This window comes from Ranitomeya variabilis, chromosome 7, assembly GCF_051348905.1.
Source record: "Ranitomeya variabilis isolate aRanVar5 chromosome 7, aRanVar5.hap1, whole genome shotgun sequence".
NCBI classification, from domain to species: Eukaryota; Metazoa; Chordata; class Amphibia; order Anura; family Dendrobatidae; genus Ranitomeya; species Ranitomeya variabilis.
The window spans coordinates 101,654,205-101,678,865 of record NC_135238.1 but is presented as its reverse complement, the minus strand read 5'-3'; the positions used below and the strand labels follow the sequence as shown (position 1 = coordinate 101,678,865).

At 44.8% G+C, this 24,661-nt stretch overlaps 1 protein-coding gene across 1 annotated transcript in view; it reads right to left on the bottom strand.

Moving 5' to 3' along the window:
- PGAP1 (post-GPI attachment to proteins inositol deacylase 1) overlaps positions 1-24,661 on the bottom strand; it is a 1,745,445-nt gene that overhangs the window by 1,474,219 nt on the left and 246,565 nt on the right. The window contains exon 6 of the mRNA XM_077275621.1: positions 1,107-1,159. Coding sequence (XP_077131736.1) covers positions 1,107-1,159 — 53 coding nt within the window. The remainder of the gene's footprint in view (positions 1-1,106; positions 1,160-24,661) is intronic.

Sequence of the window (24,661 nt, the reverse complement as noted above, 5' to 3'; positions counted from 1 at the left end):
AATGTGGCTTCCAGATACACATGAATTGGCCAATTTATGCGCTAAGCTTTCTCAATTTTTCATATTTCTAATGCAGAGATGTATTTCAATTTTCATGTTTCATGTTTGCATGCTATGGAGCTACAGAGTGCTGCCTTCTCGCATCGGATGCCATACTCTAGTCTGACCCCGGCCTAATAAGTATTATGGCGCCGCCCTGACACTGTGTGTGTAGGTTACTGTGCAGGCTCCCTTTGTTGTGTGATTTTCATGTGTTTTTACCTGTATTTTTTTCATTAAAGGGAACTTAAAACCCCCACAATCGCAGGTGAGGTAAGCCCACCGGCATCAGGGGCTTATCTACAGCATTCTGTAATGCTGTAGATAAGCCCCCGATGTATCCTTAAAGATGAGAAAAAGACGTTAGATTATACTCACCCAGGGGCGTTCCCGCTGCTGGTCCGGGGCCTCCCATCTTCATCAGATGACGTCCTCTTCTGGTCTTCATTCTGCGGCTCCTGCGCAGGCATACTTTGTCTGCCCTGTTGAGGGCAGAGCAAAGTACTGCAGTGCGCAGGCGTGGGGCTCTCTGACCTTTCCCGGCGCCTGCGCACTGCAGTATTTTGCTATGCCCTCAACAGGGCAGACAAAGTACGCCTGCGCAGGAGCCACAGCGTTAAGACCAGAAGAGGATGTCATCTGATGAAGATGGAAGGCGCCGGACCCGGACCAGCAGCGGGAACGCCCCTAGGTGAGTATAATCTAACGTCTTTTGCTCATCTTTTAGGTTACATCGGGGGCTTATCTACAGCATTCCAGAATGCTGTAGATAAGCCCCTGATGCCGGTGGGCTTACCTCACCCGCGATTTTGGGGGTGACGGATTCCCTTTAATTTGAGTTGGTGAAAACTTGCAGAAACAATTGACATACTACAGATTTAATGAGAAAAAACAAAAATACAAAATTTGATGGCTGAAATCTACAAAAATTATATGCAGCTTTCAGAAATCTCATTCACTTTGCTGGTACTGCAACTTTCTGCATTTTATCAGTGGAAAAAAAAACAAAGCAAAAATGAAGAATCTGAAGAAGATGTAATACTTTTTTTGTAGATTAGTGTACGTACCACACAATAGAAAGATGATCTGTTGATGCCCATGTTCTTGGAATGGCGGTGCTCTGTTAATGAATAAATAGCATCAGTTAATAGTAGTAGTCATAATAACCATCATCTTTGTGACAATATTCGCTGTATCCTGCTTTTCTCATACAATCTGATAAATAGCTCTGGATTATTAGTCCAAAGAAACAATCTCCTCAGACTGAATGAATTACAGTGCCTAGTTATGACATTTAGTAATAGTGTGGTGCCTTGAAGTTCAAAGCAAAATGAATGTCCACATGAGAATGCTGATGAACAAACATAGTCACTCTCCCCACTGTCAGTTCTCTGCACATCAGACAATACAATAGCTCTTTCCTGCTCCTCAGAGAAGTACATTACCTTAGCTTCAGCATCCAAGTTTAGTTGGGAAAACTCTTTCTCAGCTTGCAAGAATTGTAAACCTGAACCTTAAAGGGGGTGTCCGGTCCAAATTGATAAGTCTGTAGACCAGTGATGGCGAACCTATGACACGCGTGTCAGTGCTGACACGCGTAGTCATTTTCAGTGACACGCCGGCCGCGGACCCATAGAAATTGCTTCTTTACCAGGGTCTGAAGGAGAGGAAACTCTCCTTCAGGCCCTGGGATCCATATTAAATGTGTAAAAGAAAGAATTAAAATAAAAAATATTGCTATACTCACCTCTCCGACGCAGCCTGGACCTCACCGAGGGAACCGGCAGCGTTCTTTGCTTAAAATGCGCGCGTTTACTTCCTTCCGTGACGTCACGGCTTGTGATTGGTCGCGTGCCGCCCATGTGACCATGACGCGACCAATCACAGCAAGCCGTGACGTAATTTTCAGGTCCTGAATGCAGAATTAGGCATTCAGGACCTGAAATTACGTCACGGCTTGCTGTGATTGGACGCGTCGCGGTCACATGGGCGGCACGCAACCAATCACAAGCCGTGACTTAATTTTAAAATGCGCGCGTCTCCTGCCTCCCGTGACGTCACGGCTTGTGATTGGTCGCGTCGCCCATGTGACCGCGACGCGACCAATCACAAGCCGGGAGGTAATTTTAAAATCCTGAATGCCTAGATTAGGCATTGAGGACCTGAAAATTACGTCACGGCTTGCTGTGATTGGTCGCGTCGCGGCCACATGGGCGGCACGCGACCAATCACAAGCCGTGACGTCACGGAAGGAAGTAAACACGCGCATTTTAAGCAAAGAACGCTGCCGGTTCCCTCGGTGAGGTCCAGGCTGCGTCGGAGAGGTGAGTATAGCAATATTGTTTATTTTAATTCTTTATTTTACACATTAATGTTGTTTCGATACCGATACCCGATACCACAAAAGTATCGGATCTCGGTATCGGAATTCCGATACCCGCAAGTATCGGCCGATACCCGATACTTGCGGTATCGGAATGCTCAACACTAATGGCATCCGATCCAATTTTTTATCGGATCGGATGCCATGCAGGAGGTCTGTGGGTCCAAACAACAGAGCTCCGGTGCAGAGTGTCTAGGCCTGGGACTTCTGGTAGGCCAGGCGCAGCTCCCGGAAGTCCCAGGCCTCTGCGTCGGATCTGTGTTGTTTGGGCGGCATTGCGCTGCTCCCTGCTCCCTGCTTCGCCGGCCGGAAAGATCGGACCTACCGGTCCCATGCCTAGAGTCCGCTCTGCGCCCTAGCTCTGTTATTTGGGTGGCATTGCGCTGCTCCCTGCTGCGCCGGCCAGAAGTCCCAGGCTGCACTTCTGAGGCCTGAGGAGATCGCTGTCTGGAGGCCCTGTGATTGCTGTCTGCAGGCAGCAACCATCATCCAGTGAACTGTGGGGTGTCATTGGCCATTACTAAGATAAGTGACGGGGAGGCTGGAAGAGGCCTGTGCTATGGGTGCCATTTCCCGCCATTAGGAACGCCATCTTGCAGCATAGTACAGACTCCATTTCACCACCATTACTGTTTGTGGTGCATCCTTATTAACCCCTATTTCTGCTAATTGCCTGCAGGGCTAACTATAAATATTCTCTCATGGAGAAGCCACAAAATAAAAAACCAAAGTTAAGTAAAGGGAGTGGTAGTAGCAGTAGCCGACCCTTTCAAGAGACATGGACTGAGATGTACGGCATTATAGAAAAAAATGGCAGATCATTTTGCGTTCTATGTAGTGAAACGGTAGTAAGCAGAACGTGGAATGTAAATAGACATTTTGAAACTAATCATTCCCAGCTCTTGAAAAAAAGTGAGGATGAAAGGAAGGAATACATTTCCAGGCAGCTACACCTTCATAAGAGCCAATCTAATTCCATCCTTAAATTTGTAAAAAGCTCTACAAATTTAACATCTGCAAGTCTGAGCATTGCTCACTCCATAGCTCAGCATGGAAAAGCACTCAGTGAGGGAGAATTTATTAAAGATACTCTCTTAAGATGTGCACCAGTTCTATTTCATGATATGCAGAATAAAGATGCAATTATTAAGAGAATATCTGAGTTACCACCGCAACAGCTGGAGTGCCACAGGTTCGCCATCACAAGAATTCCCCCTCCCCCTCACTTATCTTAGTTCACGGCACCCCACACAAGTTAAATAATAGCAAGACCAACAAAAGAAACCAACTGACAGATGAACAAAGAAGTCACTAAGCAGGTAAGTTAAATAATTATAATTATACATATTTGTTATTTAAACTATACATGTCGCAAAATTATGGTTTTTTATCAAGGTGACACACCACCCAAGTTATGCTCGGTTTTTTGGCGAATTTCGACACACCAAGCTCAAAAGGTTGCCCATCACTGCTGTAGACACTCTCTGTGACGGCACACTTAAGAATCCCCTCAGTGCACGCACTGTGTGCTTCTGGAATTCCCAGTTTCTAAGCAGGGATCAGAGGGTATGTATGCATTCTACATACTCCTGGACAGAACCTCCACCATATTTGACTGTAGGTGCTTCTCTTTCCAGGCCTCAATCCATTTTCGAACAGTAGAATGACGTGCATTTCCAAAAAACTATCTTGGTCACATTTGTGCACAAGACGCTTTCCACCAGGATTTTGGCTTGCGTAAATCTTGGCAAACTTCAGTCTAAATTTTTTATCTGTCGGTATGACAGCAGAGGGGTCTTCCTGGGTCTCCTGCCATAGAGTTTCAGTTCATTCAAATGTCGACTGTTCGTTCACACTGACCATGATAAACTGAGTCTGCAGGACAGCTTGAATTTCTTATAAACTTGATTGGAGCTGCTTATCCACCATCTGGTTTATCCTGCATTGCAACCTTTCATACATTTAATCGTAAACAATTTTTTTGCTCACCAAGGACAAAGGAATATCAAGATCTCTGGAGATGGACTTGTAACCTTGAGATTTTTGATATTTTTCAACAATTTTGGTTCACAAATCCTCTGACAATTCTCTTCTATTTCTGTTCCCTATGCTTATTTGAAATGCAAATACTGAGTCATCTTCTCCCCTTTTATCTGGTTTCAGTTTTGATTTTCATATTGCCACACCTGCTTTAACCCTTCGTGACAGAGCCAATATGCAGCTTAGTGACCAGGCCAATTTTTACAATTCTGACCACTGTCACTTTATGAGGTTATAACTCTGCAAAACTTAAACGGATCCCACTGATTCTGAGAATGTTTTTTCGTGACATATTGTACTTCCTGTTAGTGGTAAAATTTCTTTAATATGACTTACGTTTATTTATGAAAAAAAAATGGAAATATGGTGAAAATATTTAACCCCTTAATCCCATATGACGTACTATCCCGTCGAGGTGGGGTGGGCCTTAATTCCCACTGACGGGATAGTACGTCATATGCGATCGGCCGCGCTCACGGGGGAAGCGCGGCCGATCGTGGCCGGGTGTCCGCTTACTATCGCAGCTGACACCCGGCACTATGTGCCAGGAGCTGTCACGGACCGCCCCCGGCACATTAACCCCTGGCACACTGCGATCAAACATGATCACAGTGTTCCGGCGGTATAGGGAAGCATCACGCATGGAGAGGGCTCCCTGCCGGCTTCCCTGAGACCCTCGGAGCAACGCGATGTGATCGCGTTGCTCCGAGCGTCTCTTACCTCCTCTCCCTGAAGTCCCCGGAACCAAAATGGCCGCGGGGCTGCATCCGCGTCCTGCAGAGAGTGGCTTATCAAGTGCCTGCTCAGAGCAAGTGCTTGGTAAGCCTGCAGCACTGTAAGGCCGGTTTCACACGTCAGTGATTCCGGTACGTGAGGTGTCAGTTTTCTCACGTACCGGAGACACTGACACACGTAGACACATTAAAATCAATGTGTCTCTGCACATGTCAGCGTGTTTTTGCGGACCGTGTGTCCGTGTGCAAAACACGGAGACATGTCAGTGTTCGTGGGAGCGCACGGATCACACGGACCAAATAAAGTCAATGGGTCCGTGTGAAACACGTACCGCACACGGATGCTGTCCGTGTAGAGTCCGTGTGCCGTGCAGGAGACAGCGCTACAGTAAGCGCTGTCCCCCAGCGTGGTGCTGAAGCCGTCATTCATTTCTTCTCTCCAGCAGCGTTCACTGGAGAGGAGAAATGAAAAATCATTGTATTTTGTTTTTATTTGCGGTAGAAATAAAGATCTTTGTTTCCCCCCCCCCTCCCACCCCCTGTGCGCCCGACCGCTGGAAAGAAAATACTCACCTGGCTCCCTCGACGCTTCCTCTCCGCGCCGCAGCTTCTCCTGTATGAGCTGTCATGTGGTGCCGCTTATTACAGTGATGAATATGCGGCTCCACCTCACATAGGGGTGGAGCCGCATATTAATCACTGTAATGGGCGGCACCACGTGACCGCTCATACAGGAGAAGCTGCGGCGCAGAGAGGAAGCATCAAGGGAGCCGGGTGAGTATTTTCTTTCCAGCTGTCGGGCGAACAGGGGGTGGGAGACAAAGATCTTTATTTCTACCGCAAAAAAAAAAAAAAATAATGATTTTTCATTTCTCCTCTCCAGCGAACGCTACTGGAGAATAGAAATGAATGGCGGCTTCAGCACCCAAAGCAGGGGACAGCGCTTACTGTAGCGCTGTCTCCTGCACGGTCCGTGTAGTACCCAGTCGGCACATGGGGGGCACACGGCTGCCGCACGTGTGCCACACTGATGTGCCACGTGAGCTCACGGACACGGATAACTCCAGGACCGATTTTTCTGGTACCAGAATTATCTGGACGTGTGGGACAGGCCTAAGTCAGATCACTGATCTGACAGAGTGCTGTGCAAACTGTCAGATCAGCGATCTGTGATGTCCCCCCTGGGTCAAAGTAAAAAAAAAAAAAAATTACACATGTAAAAAAAAAAAAAAAAAATTCTAAATAAAGAAAAAATATATATATATTATTCCCATAAATACATTTCTTTATCTAAATAAAAAAAAACAATAAAAGTACACATATTTAGTATCGCCGCGTCCGTAACGACCCAATCTATAAAACAGTCCCACTAGTTAACCCCTTCAGTGAACACCGTAGGGGAAAAAAAAAACGAGGCAAAAAAATGCTTTATTATCATACCGCCGAACAAAAAGTGGAAAACCACGCGATCAAAAAGACGGCTATAAATAACCATGGTACCGCTGAAAACGTCATCTTGTCCCGCAAAAAACGAGCCGCCATACAGTGTCAAAGAAAAAATAAAGTTACAGTCCTCAGAATAAAGCGATGCTAAAATATTTTTTTTTTCTATAAAATAGTTTTTATCGTATAAAAGCGCCAAAACATAAAAAAATGATATAAATGAGGTATCAATGTAATCGTACTGACTTGAAGAATAAAAATGTTTTATCAATTTTACCAAACGTAGAACGGTATTACAGCCCCCCCAAAAGAAATTCATGAATAGCTGGTTATTGGTCACTATGCCTCACAAAAATCGTAATAAAAAGTAATCAAAAAGTGTCACGTGTCCGAAAATGTTACCAATAAAAATGTCAATCTTCCCGCAAAAAAACAAGACCTCACATGACTGTGGACCAAATTATGGAACAATTACAGGTCTCAAAATGTGGAGACGCAAAAACTTTTTTGCTATAAAAAGCGTCTTTTAGTGTGTGACAGCTGCCAATCAAAAAAATCCGCTATAAAAAAAACGCTATAAAAGTAAATCAAGCCACCTTCATCACCCCCTTAGTTAGGGAAAAATAATAAAATTAAAAAAATGTATTTATTTCCATTTTCCCATTAGGGCAAGGGTTAGGGCTAGGGCTAGGGTTAGGGCTAGGGTTGGAGCTAAAGTTAGGGTTAGGGTTAGGGTTGGGGGCTAAAGTTAGGGTTTGGATTACATTTACGGTTGGGATTAGGGTCGGGATTAGAGTTAGGGGTGTGTCAGCGTACTCGGGACAAATTGGACAACAACTTTTGGGGTCCAAGTTCTCTTGTTACCCTTGGGAAAATATAAATTTGGGGGGCTAAAAATCATTTTTGCAGGAAAAAAAAGTTTTTTATTTTCACGGCTCTGCGTTGTAAACTGTAGTGAAACACTTGGGGGTTCAAAGTTCTCACAACACATCTAGATAAGTTCCTTGGGAGGTCTAATTTCCAATATGGGGTCACTTTTGGGGGTTTCTACTGTTTGGGTACATCAGGGGCTCTGCAAATGCAACGTGACGCCTGCAGACCAATCCATCTAAGTCTGCATTCCAAATGGCACTCCATCCCTTCCGAGCTCTGCCATGTGCCCAAACAGTGTTTTTTTCCCACATATAGGGTATCAGCATACTCAGGACAAATTGGACAAAAACTTTTGGGGTCCAATTTCTCCTGTTACCCTTGGGAAAATACAAAACTGGGGGCTGAAAAATCATTTTTGTGGGGAAAAAAAAAGAATTTTTATTTTCACGGCTCTGCGTTATAAACTGTAGTGAAACACTTGGGGGTTCAAAGCTATCAAAACACATCTAGATAGGTTCATTAGGTGGTCTACTTTCCAAAATGGTGTCACTTGTGGGGGGTTTTAATGTTTAGGCACATCAGGGGCTCTCCAAACGCGACATGGTGTCCTGTTGTGAATTCCGTTCTCGGGCTCTCTCCTGTGGTCATGAATGGTACTTTGTTGAGTTCTGTTCGCGGGCTCCCTCTGGTGGCTTTGAGTGATACTGCTGGTCTTTAGCTGGGCTCCAGCTGCCTCGTTTTCTGCTGTGCTGCTGCCTATTTAACTCCACCTAGATCTTTACTTGTTGCCAGCTGTCGTTGTATTCAGTATTGGTTCAGATCTCTCTGGGACTTCTCGTGTGACCTGTCTCCTCTTGGAGAAGCTAAGTTCATGCTAGTTCATTTTTGCTCACTGCTTTTGGAAAATGTTTCTCAGTATATGTTAAGTTCAGTCCAGCTTGCTTATATGCTATTTTCTTGCTAGCTGGAAGCTCTGGGGAGCAGAGTTGCTCCCTCACATCGTGAGTCGGTGTGAGGGTCTTTAGTATTCTCTGCGTGGATATTTTTGTAGTATTTTATACTGTCCGCACAGTTCCCTTGCTATCTTCTTACTATTTAGTACAAGTGGGCCTCCTATGCTAAAACCTGTTTTCATTCCTATGTTTGTATTTTCCTCTGAACTCACCGTCATTATTTGTGGGGGCTGACTTTACTTTTGGGGAAATTTTTCTGAGGCAAGTGAGGCTTTTGTTTCTCTCTAGGGGTAGCTAGTTCTCAGGCTGTGAAGAGGCGTCTAGGGAGAATTAGGTACGCTCCAGAGCTGCCTATAGTGTGTGTGATAGGATCAGGGTTACGGTCAGTAAAGTTTCCACGTCCCCAGAGCTTGTCCTATATTTCTGGTTTACCTATCAGGCCATCTCAAGTGTTCCTAACCACTAGGTCCATAACAGTGTCCCATCCCAATTCCAGTCAATTTTGCATTGAGAAGTCAAATGGCGCTCCTTCCCTTCCGAGCTCTGCCATGCGCCCAAACAGTCGTTTACCCCCACATGTCGGGTATCGGCGTACTCAGGACAAATTGCACAACAACAACTGGGGTCCAATTTCTTCTCTTACCCTTGGGAAAATAAAACAAATTTGAGCTGAAATAAATTGTGTGTGAAAAAAAGTTAAATGTTCATTTTTATTTAAACATTCCAAAAATTCCTGTGAAACACCTGAAGGTTTAATAAATTATTTGAATGTGGTTTTGAGCACCTTCAGGGGTGCAGTTTTTAGAATGGTGTCACACTTGGGTATTTTCTATGATATAGACCCCTCAAAATGACTTCAAATGAGATGTGGCCCCTAAAAAAAAATGGTGGTGTAAAAATGAGAAATTGCTGGTCAACTTTTAACCCTTATAACTCCCTAACACAAAAAAATGTTGGTTCCAAAATTGTGCTGATGTAAAGTAGACATGTGGGAAATGTTACTTATTAAGTATTTTTGTGACATCTCTGTGATTTAAGGGCATAAAAATTCAAAGTTGGAAAATTGTGAAATTTTCAACATTTTCGCCAAATTTCAGCTTTTTTCACAAATAAACTCAAGTTATATCGAAGAAATTTTACCACTATCATGAGGTACAATATGTCACGAGAAAACAAGGTCAGAATCGCCAAGATCCGTTGAAGCGTTCCAGAGTTATAACCTCAAAGGGACAGTGGTCAGAATTGTAAAAATTGGCATGGTCATTAACGTGCAAACCACCCTCGGGGCTTAAGGGATTAAAATCTTGCAATTTTCAAACTTTGAATTTTCATGCCCTTAAATCAGAGAGACAGGTCACAATAAAATTCTTAAATAACATTTCCCATATGTCTACTTTACAATTTTTTTTATTTTGTTAAGAAGTGATAAGTTTTATGGGTATGTGCACACGTTGCGGATTTGGCTGCAGATCAGCAGCGGATTTGGCCCTGCGGATCCGCAGCAGTTTTCCATGCGGTGTACAGTACCATGTAAACCTATGGAAAACCAAATCAGTTGTTAACATGCTGCAGAAAATTCCGAGCAGAAACACAGAGGTTTATTTTCCGCAGCATGTCAATTCTTTGTGTGGAATCCGCAGCGTTTTACACCTATTCCATTATAGGAATCCGCAGGTGTAAAAACGCAGGCGAAATCCGCACAAAATTTGCAGAAAATCTGCAGGGAATCCGCAGGTAAAACTCGTAATTTTACCGGTGGATTCTGCAGAATCCGAAAGGAAAAATCCGCAATGGAATCCGCAACGTTTGCACATACCCTAAAATTTGACCAGCGATCTTTTATTTTACAACACCATTTTTTTTTAGGGACCACATTTGAAGTCACTTTGAGGGGTTTACATGACAGTAAATACCCAAAAGTGACACCATTCTAAAAACTGCACCCCTCAAGGTGCTCAAAACCACATTCAAGAAATTAATTAACCCTTTACATGCTTCACAGGAACTGAAGCAATGTGTAAGGGAAAAAATGAACATTTATCTTTTTTTCCCACAAACATTTTATTCCAGAAAGTTTTTTTTTTTATTTTATTTTCACAAATGTAAAAAGAGAAAATGAACCACAAAATTTGTTGTGCAATTTCTTCTGAATACGCTGATACACCATATGTGGGGGTAAACCACTGTTTGGGCGCATGGCAGAACTCAGAAGGGAAGGAGCGCCGTTTAACTTTTCCAATGTAGAATTGGCTGGAATTAAGATCGGACGCCATGTCGCATTTGGAGAGCCCCTGCTGTGCCTAAACAGGGGAAACCCCCATAATTGACACAATTTTGGAAACTACACCACCCAAGGCACTTTTATAGATGTGTGGTGAGCACTTTGAACTTTTTTTTCCCACAAAAATGATCTTTTAGCCCGCAACTTTTTATTTTCCCAAGGGTAACAGGAGAAATTGGACCACAAAAGCTGTTGTTCAATTTGTCATCAGTACGCTGATACCTCATATGTGGAGGGAACCACTGTTTGGGAGCATGGCAGAGCTCAGAAGGGAAGAAGCGCCGTTTTGGAATGCAGACTTTGATGGAATGGTCTGCGGGAGTCACGTTGCGTTTGCAGAGCCCCTGATGTGCCTAAACAGTAGAAACCCCCCCACAAGTGACCCCATTTTGGAAACCAGACCCCCCCTAAGGAACTTATCTAGATGTGTTTTGAGAACTTTGAACCCCCAAGTGTTTCACTAAAGTTAATAACTTAGAGCCGTGAAAAAAAAAAAAAATTCTCACAAAAATGATTTTTTTTTTTAGCCCCCAATTTTTTTTTTACAAGAGTCACAGGAGAAATTGAACTGCAAAAGTTGTCCAATTTGTTCTGTGAACACAGATACCCCATATGTGTGGGTAAACCACTGCTTGGGCGCATGGCAGATCTTGGAAGGTAAAGAGCACAGTTTGACTTTTTCAATGCAGAATTTAGATCGGACGCCATGTCGCATTTGGAGAGCCCCCAATGTGCCTAAACAGTGGAAACCCCGCAACCCTAATCACCCCACTCACTTTAGCCCCACTCTAACCCTAATGAAAAACGGAAATGTTATATATTTTTTTCATTATTTTTCCCTATCTAAGGGAGTGGTAAAGAGAGGGTTCATTTACTATTTTTTTTATTTTGATCACTGTGATCAAAATTTCACAGTGATCAAATCACAGTGATCAAAATTAACCAATAGGAAAAAAATCTCCTATTGTTACCAGGTGCCCGCCGGCACATCTCAGCGGGCGCACTGTGCATGCGTCCCCAATTTTGCTACTGGAAGAAGACACCAGCAGCCGTGGGGGAAAACTCCTCTTGGATCCAGGGATACTGGTAACTATTGGGGAGGATTGGGGGACCCTATTGCGATCACATCAGAGGACAGAGAAATTAAATGGCAAATTAGACTTTTTTTTGCAATCGTTATACGTTTAATAGCGGCTATCACAACCGTGGGGTCGTTAAAAACCGACCCAAATCATGTTCTCTGGGGTCTTGGCTACCCCCGGCAGCGGAGACACCAGATAAAATCCGACTCTGGGGGGCACTACACTATTTCCACAGCGCCATTTTGTTAGCTGCACTCTAACCTCCTTCGGCTTTCCCCGGTTAACTATATCTACTATGCATTGAGACGGGAATAAGCTGGACCTGGTCTTCTCTCAGCTCTGCTCAGCGCATGACTTTACTAACTTCTGTCGCTTGCTCTCTGACCACAACCTTCTTTTCTTCTCTGTCAAGAATTGTCTCCACACCCAGGACATCCCTACTTATCACACACGCTGCAAATACATTTAATCCAGTGCTGCTCAAGGTGTCCTGAGCGTCTGGAGAAAATAACATTCAGCAGAAGACTTCACCCACAATAAATTCATGCTCAAAACCTATAACTTTGCTTTCCGTCTTGCCAAACAAGTCTACTTTTCCACCCTCATCACATCATTAGCCAAGAATCCAAACGACTTGTTGAAACATTCCACTCACTACTGAGCCCTAAAGCACAGACCCCAAATCACCATCCTCAGAGCTTAAGATCTGGCCACTTAAAAAAAAAAAAAAAAATTCGACCAGATCATTAAGAACATTTTTGCACAATCCCATCAAAGCCTGGATCATCCTTCCCTCCTGTACCTCAAGCTCAATTTCCATCTCCCTGTCAGAGAGGACTTTAGTGACCAGGCTCCTTGCTTCTTCTCATCCTACAACCTGCACCACTGACCCTATTCTCTCACATTTCCTCCGGTCTCTCCCTCCAGCTGTCACCACCTACCCAACTAAAAGATTAACCTCCTTCTTCCTGTATCTTTTGCTCTTCATTTAAACACGCCAACATAACCCCTCTAGTGAAAAAAAAAAAATCATTCCTTGGGAGCGTGGCAGGACTTGGCCGAGTGAAGACGTGCTTTAAAATGCTCCTAACCACCATCCACCTAGCAATCAGTTCCAGTACCTCAGCATGGTCTCCACCCGTTCTGCATCCCCCCAGGGCGATATTGAGCCTTTCTTCACTAGGGCACAGAGAAAAGATCCTGCAAGATCCTGTATGCGGCAGGGAGGTCACGCAAGTCTCCGCTAAGCAGAGCATGGAAGACACAGCGCCATTGCAAAATGGCCGCTGCAGCAGCGTTGCAGGGTTTCATACAGCGTGCAGGAGACACTGGTGAGTCAGAGCCGCTGGCTGCTTGCTGTGCCCCCTCTGATACGCTTAATGAGGGCACTGGATCATACAATGAGAAGGACCTGGAGTAAACTGGGAAGTGGGGTGAGCAGAGGATTGATTCCCTTAATTAAAACTCTGGGCCAGCAACATCAGGGAAACACAGTCGTTGGGGACCCCCACTTCTATGCTGGGTGTAACATCTAAGCTGTGCTCAAAACACCTACACCTGACATGCTCCCATCCCCACAACTTTTCTATATACAGTGTATATATATATATATATATATATATATATATATATATATATATATATATATATATATATATATATATATATATATATATATATATATATATGTCTAAGGGTTTTTCTGTCTGTCTGTCTGTCCTGGAAATCCAGCGTCTCTGATTGGTCGACCAAACAGCGACGGGAAGAGTATCGACGTAGATGTCATAATGGTTGCCATGGCGACGATGATGTCAAAGGTTACCTCGACCAATCAGCGACGGGCACAGTCTGCCGCGAATTCTGGAATCATCATTGTCCATATACTATGGGGACATGCATATTCTAGAATACCCGATGCGTTAGAATCGGGCCACAATCTAGTATATGTATATATATATATATATATATATATATATATATATATATATATATATATATATATATATATATATTTATTATATATATATACATATATATATATTTATTATATATATATTTACTTATTTATTTTTTGGGAGTTAGCAAGCTTGCTCATCTAAGGCTGCTTTTACACAGTAGCCCCGTACGATGCATGCCGCAATGCGTCGTTTTTGAAAAAAAAACGCCTCCTGCAAAATTGCTTGTAGGATGCGTTTTTTCTCCATAGATTTGCATTAGCGACACATTGCGACTGATTGCCACACGTCGCAACCGTCGTGTACTTTAAACAATGTGGACACTAATCCTTTAAATGTTGTGGGAATTTTACCAATTCAACACTATCAGCCCTCTGTGACTATGGCTACAGTGGGCGGGATATCAGCCTTGTGCAAGCCTGATCTCCAACTCCACAGCACAAAATGAATCGCATGCAGAAAGACCACAACCCCTCAAATACACTTATGGTGATGATGACAGGCCTGTGTCCTCAGCAGATCTCTGGGCTCTTCTCCAGACAACCCCAACTAAAAGTGACATTTCAGCCCTGACCTCTCATGTGGTGGAAGAGTGTAAACAGGAGTTTGCACAATTCAGGTCAGATCTCTCATCTCTAAGGGAATCTGTCACCCCAAAATTCGCCTATAAGCTAAGGCCACCGGCATCAGGGGCTTATCTACAGCATTCTGTAATGCTGTAGATAAGCCCCCGATGTCACCTGAAAAATAAGAAAAACAGTTTATATTATACTCACCCAGGGGTGCTGCTCCTGAGCAGGCATACTTTATCTGCCCTGTTGAGGGCAGAGCAAAGTACTGCAGTGCGCAGGCGCCGGTCGTCTCTGACCTTTCCCGGCGCCTGCGCACTGCAGTACTTTACGCTGCCCTAAACAGGGCAGATAAAGTACGCCTGCGCAGGCGTCATGGCAAGAAGCAAAGAAGAGGTCGTCATCGTATGAAAATGGGAGGCGCTGGACCTGGACAGCGACGCCCATCGGACCGAACCACATCAGCACCTCCCCTGGGTGAGTATAATATAACCGGTTTTTCCTATCTTTCAGGTGACATCGGGGCTTATCTATAGCATTACAGAATGCTGTAGATACCCCCTGATGCCGGTGGCCTTAGCTTATAGGTGAATTTTGGGGTGACGGATTCCCTTTAATTCAAGAGTTGATGTAATAACCCAAACTCAGGAGAACAATGTGTCGGCTATACAGGTCTTACAGGACACTGTGTACATGCAGTCCCTGCAATTATACTCACTTCAACAAAACCTCAAAACAGGAGAAATAACCTCCGCATCAGAGGATTACCAGAGTCAATCAGTACTAAAGATACCCAGTTTGTACTTTTAACCATTTTCAACAACCTCCTCAAATGTCCCCCAGGGACCCCAATAGAAATTGATAGAGCGTACAGAGACCTGCGCTCCCCAAACCTGGATGAATCTCGCCCTAGGGACATCATTTGTCATGTCCACTTCTATGACATTAAAGAATCCATTCTTCAAGCTGCAAGGAGGAAGGCCAATCTTGCATACCAAAACAAATCTATCAAAATTATACCAGATCCCTCACGCCATACCCTGGCACAACGTTCAGCGCTTAAACCCTTGCTAGATGTCCTGTGGAAAAAGGAGATTCCCTTACGTTGGGCTTCCCCTCTCTGTCTGTCCTAAGAGGGTCAAAGTCAATTTTTGTGCTTAAGCATTGAACCGCTTACTTCCTGCATGGGGCTGTGCCCACGTTGCGGGAAGTAAGCGGCTAATGTGCGGTTGCTACCCGGGGTGGAGGAGAGGAGACTCTCCTCCAGGCCCTGGGAACCATAAATAGTGTAAAAAAAAAAGAATTAAAATAAAAAATGATGCTAAACTCACCTCTCAGCGCTGCACGCGGCTGTCCGGTCTCAGTTGCTGTGCGAGGAGGACCTGTGGTGACGTCGCGGTCACATGACCGTGATGACGCCGCGGTCACATGACCGTGACGTCACGAAGGTCCTTCTCGGCACAGCATCTTTGGAACCGGAGCGCCGCGTGCAGCGCCGAGGAGATCCGGACATCAGACGGTGAGTATAACCAATTTTTATTATTTTTAACATTACTATTGATGCTGCATATTGCTCCATATGCAGCATCAATAGTATAGGAGTAATCTCGCAGAGGAAACCGCGGAACAAACCGCGATAAATCTGCAGGGATAACCGCAGCGGTTTTGCCCTGCAGATTTATCAATTCCGCTGCAGGAGAACACGCAGAGGGACGCCGCAAAGTGTGAACGTGGCCTAAGACGACCAATGCTCCTACAATTAGACAGAAATATTACACATTTTGGCATTTTGGTCATAACCCTAAATCTCACTCAAAAGGAGTTGCTATAGCGATTCGCAAATTGTTACCACATTAAGTCATCAACTGTGTAGTAGATAAGGAAGCGAGGTACATTATCTTAAGGTACCGTCACATTAAGCGACGCAACAGCGATATCGACAACGATGCCGATCGCTGCAGCGTCGCTGTGTGGTCGCTGGAGAGCTGTCACACAGACAGCTCTACAGCGACCAACGATGCCGAAGTCCCCGGGTAAACATCGGGTTACTAAGCGCAGGGCCGCGCTTAGTAACCGGATGTTTACCCTGGTTACCATTGTAAATGTAAAAAAAAAAAACAGTACATACTCACCTTCTGATGTCCGTCAGGTCCCTGGCGGTCTGCTTCCCGCACTGACTGAGCGCCGGCCGGCCGTAAAGTAAAAGCAGAGCACAGCGGTGATGTCATCGCTGTGCTGTGCTTTACGGCCGGCTTTACGGCCCCTGAGCATTTGGAGAGTGCCTAAACAGTAGAAACCCCCCACAAGTGACCCAATTTTGGAAACTAGACCCCTCAAAGAGCTTATCTAGATGTGTGGTGAGCACTATGAACCCCCAACTGCTTCACATTAGTTTATAATGTAGAGCCATGAAAATAAAAAAAATCATATTTTTTCCACAAAAATGATGTTTTCACCCCCAAATTTTTACTTTCACAATGGTAAACGGAGAAATTGGACCCCAAAATGTATTGTGCCATTTATGCTGAGTAGGCTGATACCCCATATGTGGGGGGTAAACCACTGTTTAGGTGCATGGCAGAGCTCGGAAGGGAAGGAGCGCCGCTTTGGAATGCAGACTTTGATAGAATGGTCTGCGGGCATTATGTCGCGTTTGCAGAGCCCCTGATGTACCTAAGCAGTAGAAACCCCCAAGTGACCCCATTTTGGAAACGAGACCCCTCAAGTAACTTATCTAGATGTGTGTTGTGAAATTTGAATGCCCAAGTGCTTCACAGAAGTTTATAATGCAGAGTCGTGAAAATAAAAAAAATATTTTTTTTCCCACAAAAAAAGATTTTTGAGCCGCCAAGTTTTTATTTTCCCAAGGGTAACAAGAGAAATTGGACCCCAAAAGTTGTTGTCCAATTTATCCAGAGTACGCTGATGTCCCATATGTGGGGGTAAACCACTGTTTGGGCGCACAGCAGAGCTCAGAAGGGAGGGAGCACCATTTGACTTTTTGAGAGCAAAATTGGCTGTGGCGTTTAGAGACCCCCTGATATACCTAAACAGTGGAAACCCCCCAATTCTAACTCCAACCCTTACTCCAACACACCCCTAACCCTAATTCCCAACCCGATCCATAATCCTAAGCACAACCCTAATGATAATCACAACCCTAACCCCAAAACAACCCTAATCCCAACCCTAACCATAACCCTAATCAAAACCCTAAATCAAACACACCCCTAATCCTAATCTCAACCCTAAACTGAAACCTAACCCGAATCCCAATACACCCCTAACCCCAACCTTAACCCTAATCCCAACCCTAACCCTAATTCCAAATGTAACCCTAATCCAAACCCTAATTCTAATCCCAACTCTAGCCCTAACTTTAGCCCCAACCCTAGCCCTAATTTTAGCCCCAACCCTACCTTTATCCCCAACCCTAACTGTAGCCCTAACCCTAGCCCTAAATTTAGCCCCAACCCTAACCCTAACTTTAGCCCCAACCCTAACTTTAGCTCCAACCCTAACCCTAAGGCTACTTTCACACTTGCGTCGTGTGGCATCTGTCGCAATCCGTCGTTTTAGACAAAAAACGGATCCTGCAAATGTGCCCGCATGATGCATTTTTTGCCCATAGTTTTATTGCCGACGGATGGCCACATGTCGCGTCTGTCGTGCACTGGATCCGTTGTGTTTTGGCAGACTGTCGTCACAAAAAAAGTTCAATGTAACTTTTTTTGTACGTCGCGTCCGCCATTTCCGACCACGCATGCGTGGCCGTAACTCCGCCCCCTCCTCCCCAGGACATAGACTGGGCAACGGATGCGTTGAAAAACTGCATCCGCTGCCCACGTTGTGCACAATTTTTACAAAGTGCGTCGGTACGTCGGGCCGACGCATTGCGATGGCCCCGTGCTGAGGCAAGTGTTAAAGAAGCCTAACCCAAGCCCTAAATTTAGCCCCAACCGTAACCCTAAATTTAGCCACAACTCCTCTGGCTGTCGGCCGGCAGATCATGGCGGGTGCACTGCGCATGCGCCCACCATTTTCTTACAGGATGAAGAAGCCGGCGGGCAGGAGGGGACGCAGGAGGACCCAGGGACACCGGTAAGTATAACAGGGTCCCCGAATACCCTTATTTCTCTGTCCTCTATTGTGCGATCACATGAGAGGACAGAGAATGACACACCGCTTTTTTTTTTGCGGTCGCCGGTAAACAGTTAATTACCGGCAATCGCAAAACATGGGTCAGTAAAAACCGACCCCGATCATGTTCTTTGGGGTCTCGGCTACCCCCAGCAGCCGAGACCCCAAAGATCTCCCGGGTGTCGGCCGGCGGGCGCACCCGCAATTTTTTGGCCGGAACAAGTTGGCGGCGCCCATCGGGAGCCACGAGCAGCACCGGGGGAGACAGGTGAGTATCGGGGGGCGATCGGGGACCCCATTTCTCTGTCCTCTGATGTGCGATCACATCGGAGGACAGACAAATTAAATGGGAAATCGCGTTTTGTTTTTTGGGGTTTTTTGCGACCACCGGTAAACGGTTAATTACCGGCGATCGCAACCCGGGAATCGGTAAAGACCCCCGAATCATGTTCTCTGGGGTCTCGGCTACCCCTGATAACCAAGACCCCAGAGAAAATCTGACTCTGGGGGGCGCTATTTACTTTTTCCACAGCGCCGTTAATTAACGGCGCTGTGGTTTAAGTACCCTTAACTGCCGCCATTAAAAGGCGTATCGGCGGTCGTTAAGGGGTTAATTTGCCTTAAATGATAAAAACACAAAAAGAATTGTCCTAAAGCCAAATTGGATATAATTCCACACCAAACATAAAAAAGGGGGTGGACAAAACTATTGGCACTGTTCGAAAAATCATGTGATGCTTCTCTAATTTGTGTAATTAACAATTAACCTGTAACTTACCTGTGACACCAAACAGGTGTTGGCAATAACTAAATCACACTTACAGCCAGTTGACATGGATTAAAGTTGACTCAACCTCTGTCCTTGTGTGTACCACATTGAGCATGGAGAAAAGAAAGAAGACCAAAGAACTGTCTGAGGACTTGAGAAACCAAATTCTGAGGAAGCATGAGCAATCTCAAGGCTACAAATCCATCTCCAAAGACCTGAATGTTCCTGTGTCTACCGTGCGCAGTGTCATCAAGAAATTTAAAGCCCATGGCACTGTGGCTAACCTCCCTAGATGTGGACGGAAAACAAAAATTGACAAGAGATTTCAACGCAAGATTGTGCGGATGTTGGATAAGAACCTCGACTAACATCCAAACAAGTTCAAGCTGCCCTGCAGTCCGAGGGTACAACAGTGTCAACCCATCTGAATGAAAAGGGACTGAATGTTAGGAGACCCAGGAAGACCCCACTTCTTACCCCGAGACATAAAAAAGCCAGGCTGGAGTTTGCCAAAACTTACCTAAAAAAGCCCAAAACGTTTTGGAAGAATGTTCTCTGGTCAGATGAGACAAAAGTAGAGCTTTTTGGGCAAAGGCATCAACAGAGTTTGCAGGTGAAAAAAAGAGGCACTCAAAGAAAAGAACACGGTCCCTACAGTCAAACATGGCGGAGGTTCCCTGATGTTTTGGGGTTGCTTTGCTGCCTCTGGCACTGGACTGCTTGACCGTGTGCATGGCATTATGAAGTATGAAGACAACCAACAAATTTTGCAGCATAATGTAGGGCCCAGTGTGAGAAAGCTGGGTCTCCCTCAGAGGTCATGGGTCTTCCAGCAGGACAATGACCCAAAACACACTTCAAAAAGCACTAGAAAATGGTTTGAGAGAAAGCACAGGAGACTTCTAAGGTGGCCAGCAATGAGTCCAGACCTGAATCCCATAGAACATCTGAGATCTAAAAATGGCAGTTTGGAGAAGACACCCTTCAAATATCAGGGACCTGGAGCAGTTTGCCAAAGGAGAATGGTCTAAAATTCCAGCAGAGCATTGTAAGAAACTCATTGATGGTTACCGGAAGCGGTTGGTCGCAGTTATTTTGGCTAACGGTTGTGCAACCAAGTATTAGGCTGAGGGTGCCAATACTTTTGTCTGCCCCATTTTTGGAGTTGTGTGTGAAATGATCAATGTTTTGCTTTTTGCTTCATTCTCTTTTGTGTTTTTTCATTTAAGACAAATTAAATGAAGATAATACCAAAGAATTTGTGATTGCAATCATTTTCAGGAAGAAATTGAGTATTATCTGACAGAATTGCAGGGGTGTCAATACGTACTCTCGATCTCTAGCTCTATCTAGATCCCTATATCTATCTAGATCCCTATATCTATCTAGATCCCTATATCTATCTAGATCCCTATATCTATCTAGATCCCTATATCTATCTAGATCCCTATATCTATCTAGATCCCTATATCTATCTAGATCCCTATATCTATCTAGATCCCTATAACTATCTAGATCCCTATATCTATCTAATCCCTATATCTATCTAGATCCCTATATCTATCTAGATCCCTATATCTATCTAGATCCCTATAACTATCTAGATCCCTATATCTATCTAATCCCTATATCTATCTAGATCCCTATATCTATCTAGATCCCTATATCTATCTAGATCCCTATATCTATCTAGATCCCTATATCTATCTAGATCCCTATATCTATCTAGATCCCTATATCTATCTAAATCTCTATATCTATATTTTTTTTTTTTTTAAGTTATATTTAACCAATAAAAAAGACAGCAGGCGGTGGCTGATGGGATTATTACTCCCATCTGCTGATGCTAATAACAGTGACAGCAGGATCAGGTGGAGGTATTCATCAGCCGACGCCTGCAATATAAATAGATAAATGAAAAAAACTGTGTGGGTTCCCCTGTATTTTCTATAATCAGCCAGGCAAAACTCACAGCTGGGGGCTGCAACCATCAGCTGACAGCTTCATCAAGACTGGTTATCAAGAATAGAGGGGTCACAACGCTGTTTTTTTAATTTAAAAAAATAATTTAAAAAAAATGGCATGGGGTCCCTCACATTTTGACAACCAGCTTTGCTAAATCTCACAGCTGGGGGTGTGTATTCTCAGACTGGTAAGGGGCCATGGATATTGACCCCCCAGCCTAAAAATAGCAGTCCGCAGATGCTCATGGCTCACAGTGCTAGTGAGGATCTCATTGCAGCTCAGCCCTGCTGGCAAAGTAGCTCAGTGACCAGAGGGCAACCTCTATGACATCACCCGCAGTCACTGAAGCTGCATTCCCAGCAGCTCATTCACCAGTGGTTATCAGCCTGAACGGTCGCATCCAAACATGGATTACGGCGTGGGACAAAACGACAGACAGGTAAGGTATATTATTGTTCTTTTTATTTTACTTTTACAGGTGATCCGAGGGCTGAAGTGGAATTAGGAGAGGTCATAAGTATGGCTTAATTGAAATTATTAAAGGATTGTTATTTTTTCAATTAAAGGACTTTATTCTGGCTGTGTCTTTATTTACCAAATAACAATAGGATTAGTAATGGATGGGTGTGTTATAGACACCTCTCCATTACTAAGCCCTGGGCTTGATGTAACCTGACAATACAATGGTGACATCAACCCCACAAATATGAACCCCACTTGCCACCGCTACAGGGCAAGTGGGAAGAGCCGGGCAAAGTGCCAGAATTGGCGCATCTAATAGATGTGCCTTTTCTGGACAGTTGCGGGCTGCTATTTTTAGGCTGGAGGGATCAATATCCATGGCCCCATATCAGCCTGAGAATGCCAGACCACAGCTGCGAGCTTTAGCAAGGCTGGTTGTCAAAAATGGGGGGGGGGAACCCACACAGTTGTTTAAATGATTTAAAAAAAACAAAAAACAAACAAACAGCGTGGTGAACCCTCTATTCTTGATAATCAACCTTGCTGAAACTGACCGCTGAGGGTTGCAGACCCCAGCTGTGAGTTTTGCCTGGCTGGTGATAGAAAATACAGGGGAACCCACGCTGTTTTTTTTTTCATTTATTTATTTATTCCGCAGGCGGCTGTTGAATAACCCCATCAGTCGCTCCTGCTGTCACTGTTATCACTTAAACTTAACACTTATGATTCTCCCCTGCTTGCGCCGATCGTCAGCAGAGCAAGGGAGAACGATGAGAGCAACAACAACAGCAGCGCTAAGTGTAACGCTTCTTCTCCGGCACCGAGACATGTCAAATGGATGGATCCTATGAACCGGACTGGATCCTATGAATCCCAACGTGCATTTCGCTTTTTGTTCAGGTGCTTTCTCAAGGGGATAAATCCCCTTGAGACAGCACCTGATAAAGCGAAACAGGGGTTGGGGTACATAAGATCCAGTCCGGTGCCACCAATCCTTCACATATACCGGTAAGCGCTGCTCTTACCATTAACTATAAGTCGACACATGTTTAAATCGATTACTTTATTGAACAACGTCTTGCCTGTCTAATACACATTATTGGTGGTTGCTTTGGCACCGATGGTCCTACATTTCCATCCTTGTGCACTTTACCACTTTTTCTATTGTATATCTTTTGTACTAATTATTATATGCAATTAATAAAATTAATACTCTTTTTAAACCATGATACTCCTCTGTTCTCCTTATTTTCTAGTATATATGGAGTTAAAGGGGTTGTCCACTACTTTCAATTACCCCCCAATGTATCTCCCCGGGGCCCCTAATGAATTGTGTTAATACCTTCCGTTGCAGTTTTCGCCTGTGAGCGGCGCTATACTGGCGGCTGAGTCCGGGTCACGTGACCTCCAGGCTGAAGCCGCCACTAATTTCCGCCGACGTCGCGTCAATTTCCACACTCTGGAAATTGGCGTGACGTCATGAGCAGGTGTGACCCAGCCTCCAGACAATAGTCACTCATCAATAGTGACTGGACTGTAGGCGGGGCTGGGGGCTGCAGGGGTGTGCGGGCGCCGGGGGTCTGAGAGCCGGCGCCGGGATGTACGGGCGCCGGGGGTCTGAGAGCAGGCGCTGGGATGTGCGGGCGATGCTGGGGTCTGCGGGTGTGTGCGGTGGGTCTGCTGCGGGGGATGGGGGGGTGTTATTGGTGTGTGTGTGTGTCTCTGTGTGCAGGCATCGTCCGATGGGACTACAAGTCCCATCGGGCTCTGCCTGCTACAGTTACATAGTTACATAGTTACATAGTTATTAAGGTTGAAGGAAGACTGTAAGTCCATCTAGTTCAACCCATAGCCTAACCTAACATGCCCTAACATGTTGATCCAGGGGAAGGCAAAAAAACCCCATGTGGCAAAGAGTAACTCCACCATGGGGAAAAAAATTCCTTCCCGACTCCACATACGGCAATCAGACTAGCTCCCTGGATCAACGCCTTATCAAGGAATCTAGTGTATATACCCTGTAACGTTATACTTTTCCAGAAAGGCATCCAGTCCCCTCTTAAATTTAATTAATGAATCACTCATTACAACATCATACGGCAGAGAGTTCCATAGTCTCACTGCTCTTACAGTAAAGAATCCGCGTCTGCTATTATGCTTAAACCTTCTTTCCTCCAGACGTAGAGGATGCCCCCTTGTCCCTGTCTCAGGTCTATGATTAAAAGTGGCAGTGAGTGACACATTAGCCAATGATGGTACAGTAGTCCCATCATCCGGCTAATGTGTTGTGTAAAAAAAAAACAAAACAAAAAAAAACACATACACACATATACAGTACATGCAACATACACCATGTGTCATGCAACATGTGACAACATGCGACATGCAACATGCGATATGCCGCATGCAACATGTGACGACATGCAACATGCGACATGTGACGACATGCAGCATGCGACGACATGGAACATGCAACATGTGACGACATGCAGCATGTGACGATATGCGGCGACATGCAGCAACATGCGACGACATGCAGCATGCGACAACATGCGACGACATGCAGCATGCGAAAACATGCAGCATGCGACAACATGCGATGACATGCAGCATGCGACAACATGCGACATGCAGCATGCGACAACATGCGACATGCAGCATGCGACAACATGCGACATGCAGCATGCGACAACATGCGACATGCAGCATGCGACATGCAGCATGCGACAACATGCAACATGTGGCAACAAGCAACATGTGACAACATGCGACATGCAGCATGCGACAACATGCAACATACGACAACATGCAACTTAGACATGCAACATGCCACATACAGTACAGACATCCAGTACATACATATAGACATACAGTACATATAACAGAGTACATACTCACCATCACTTGTCACTTTGATCCCCAAAGCCAGTGTCACCTGTAAAATATACTAAAATAATAAACAAACACTATACT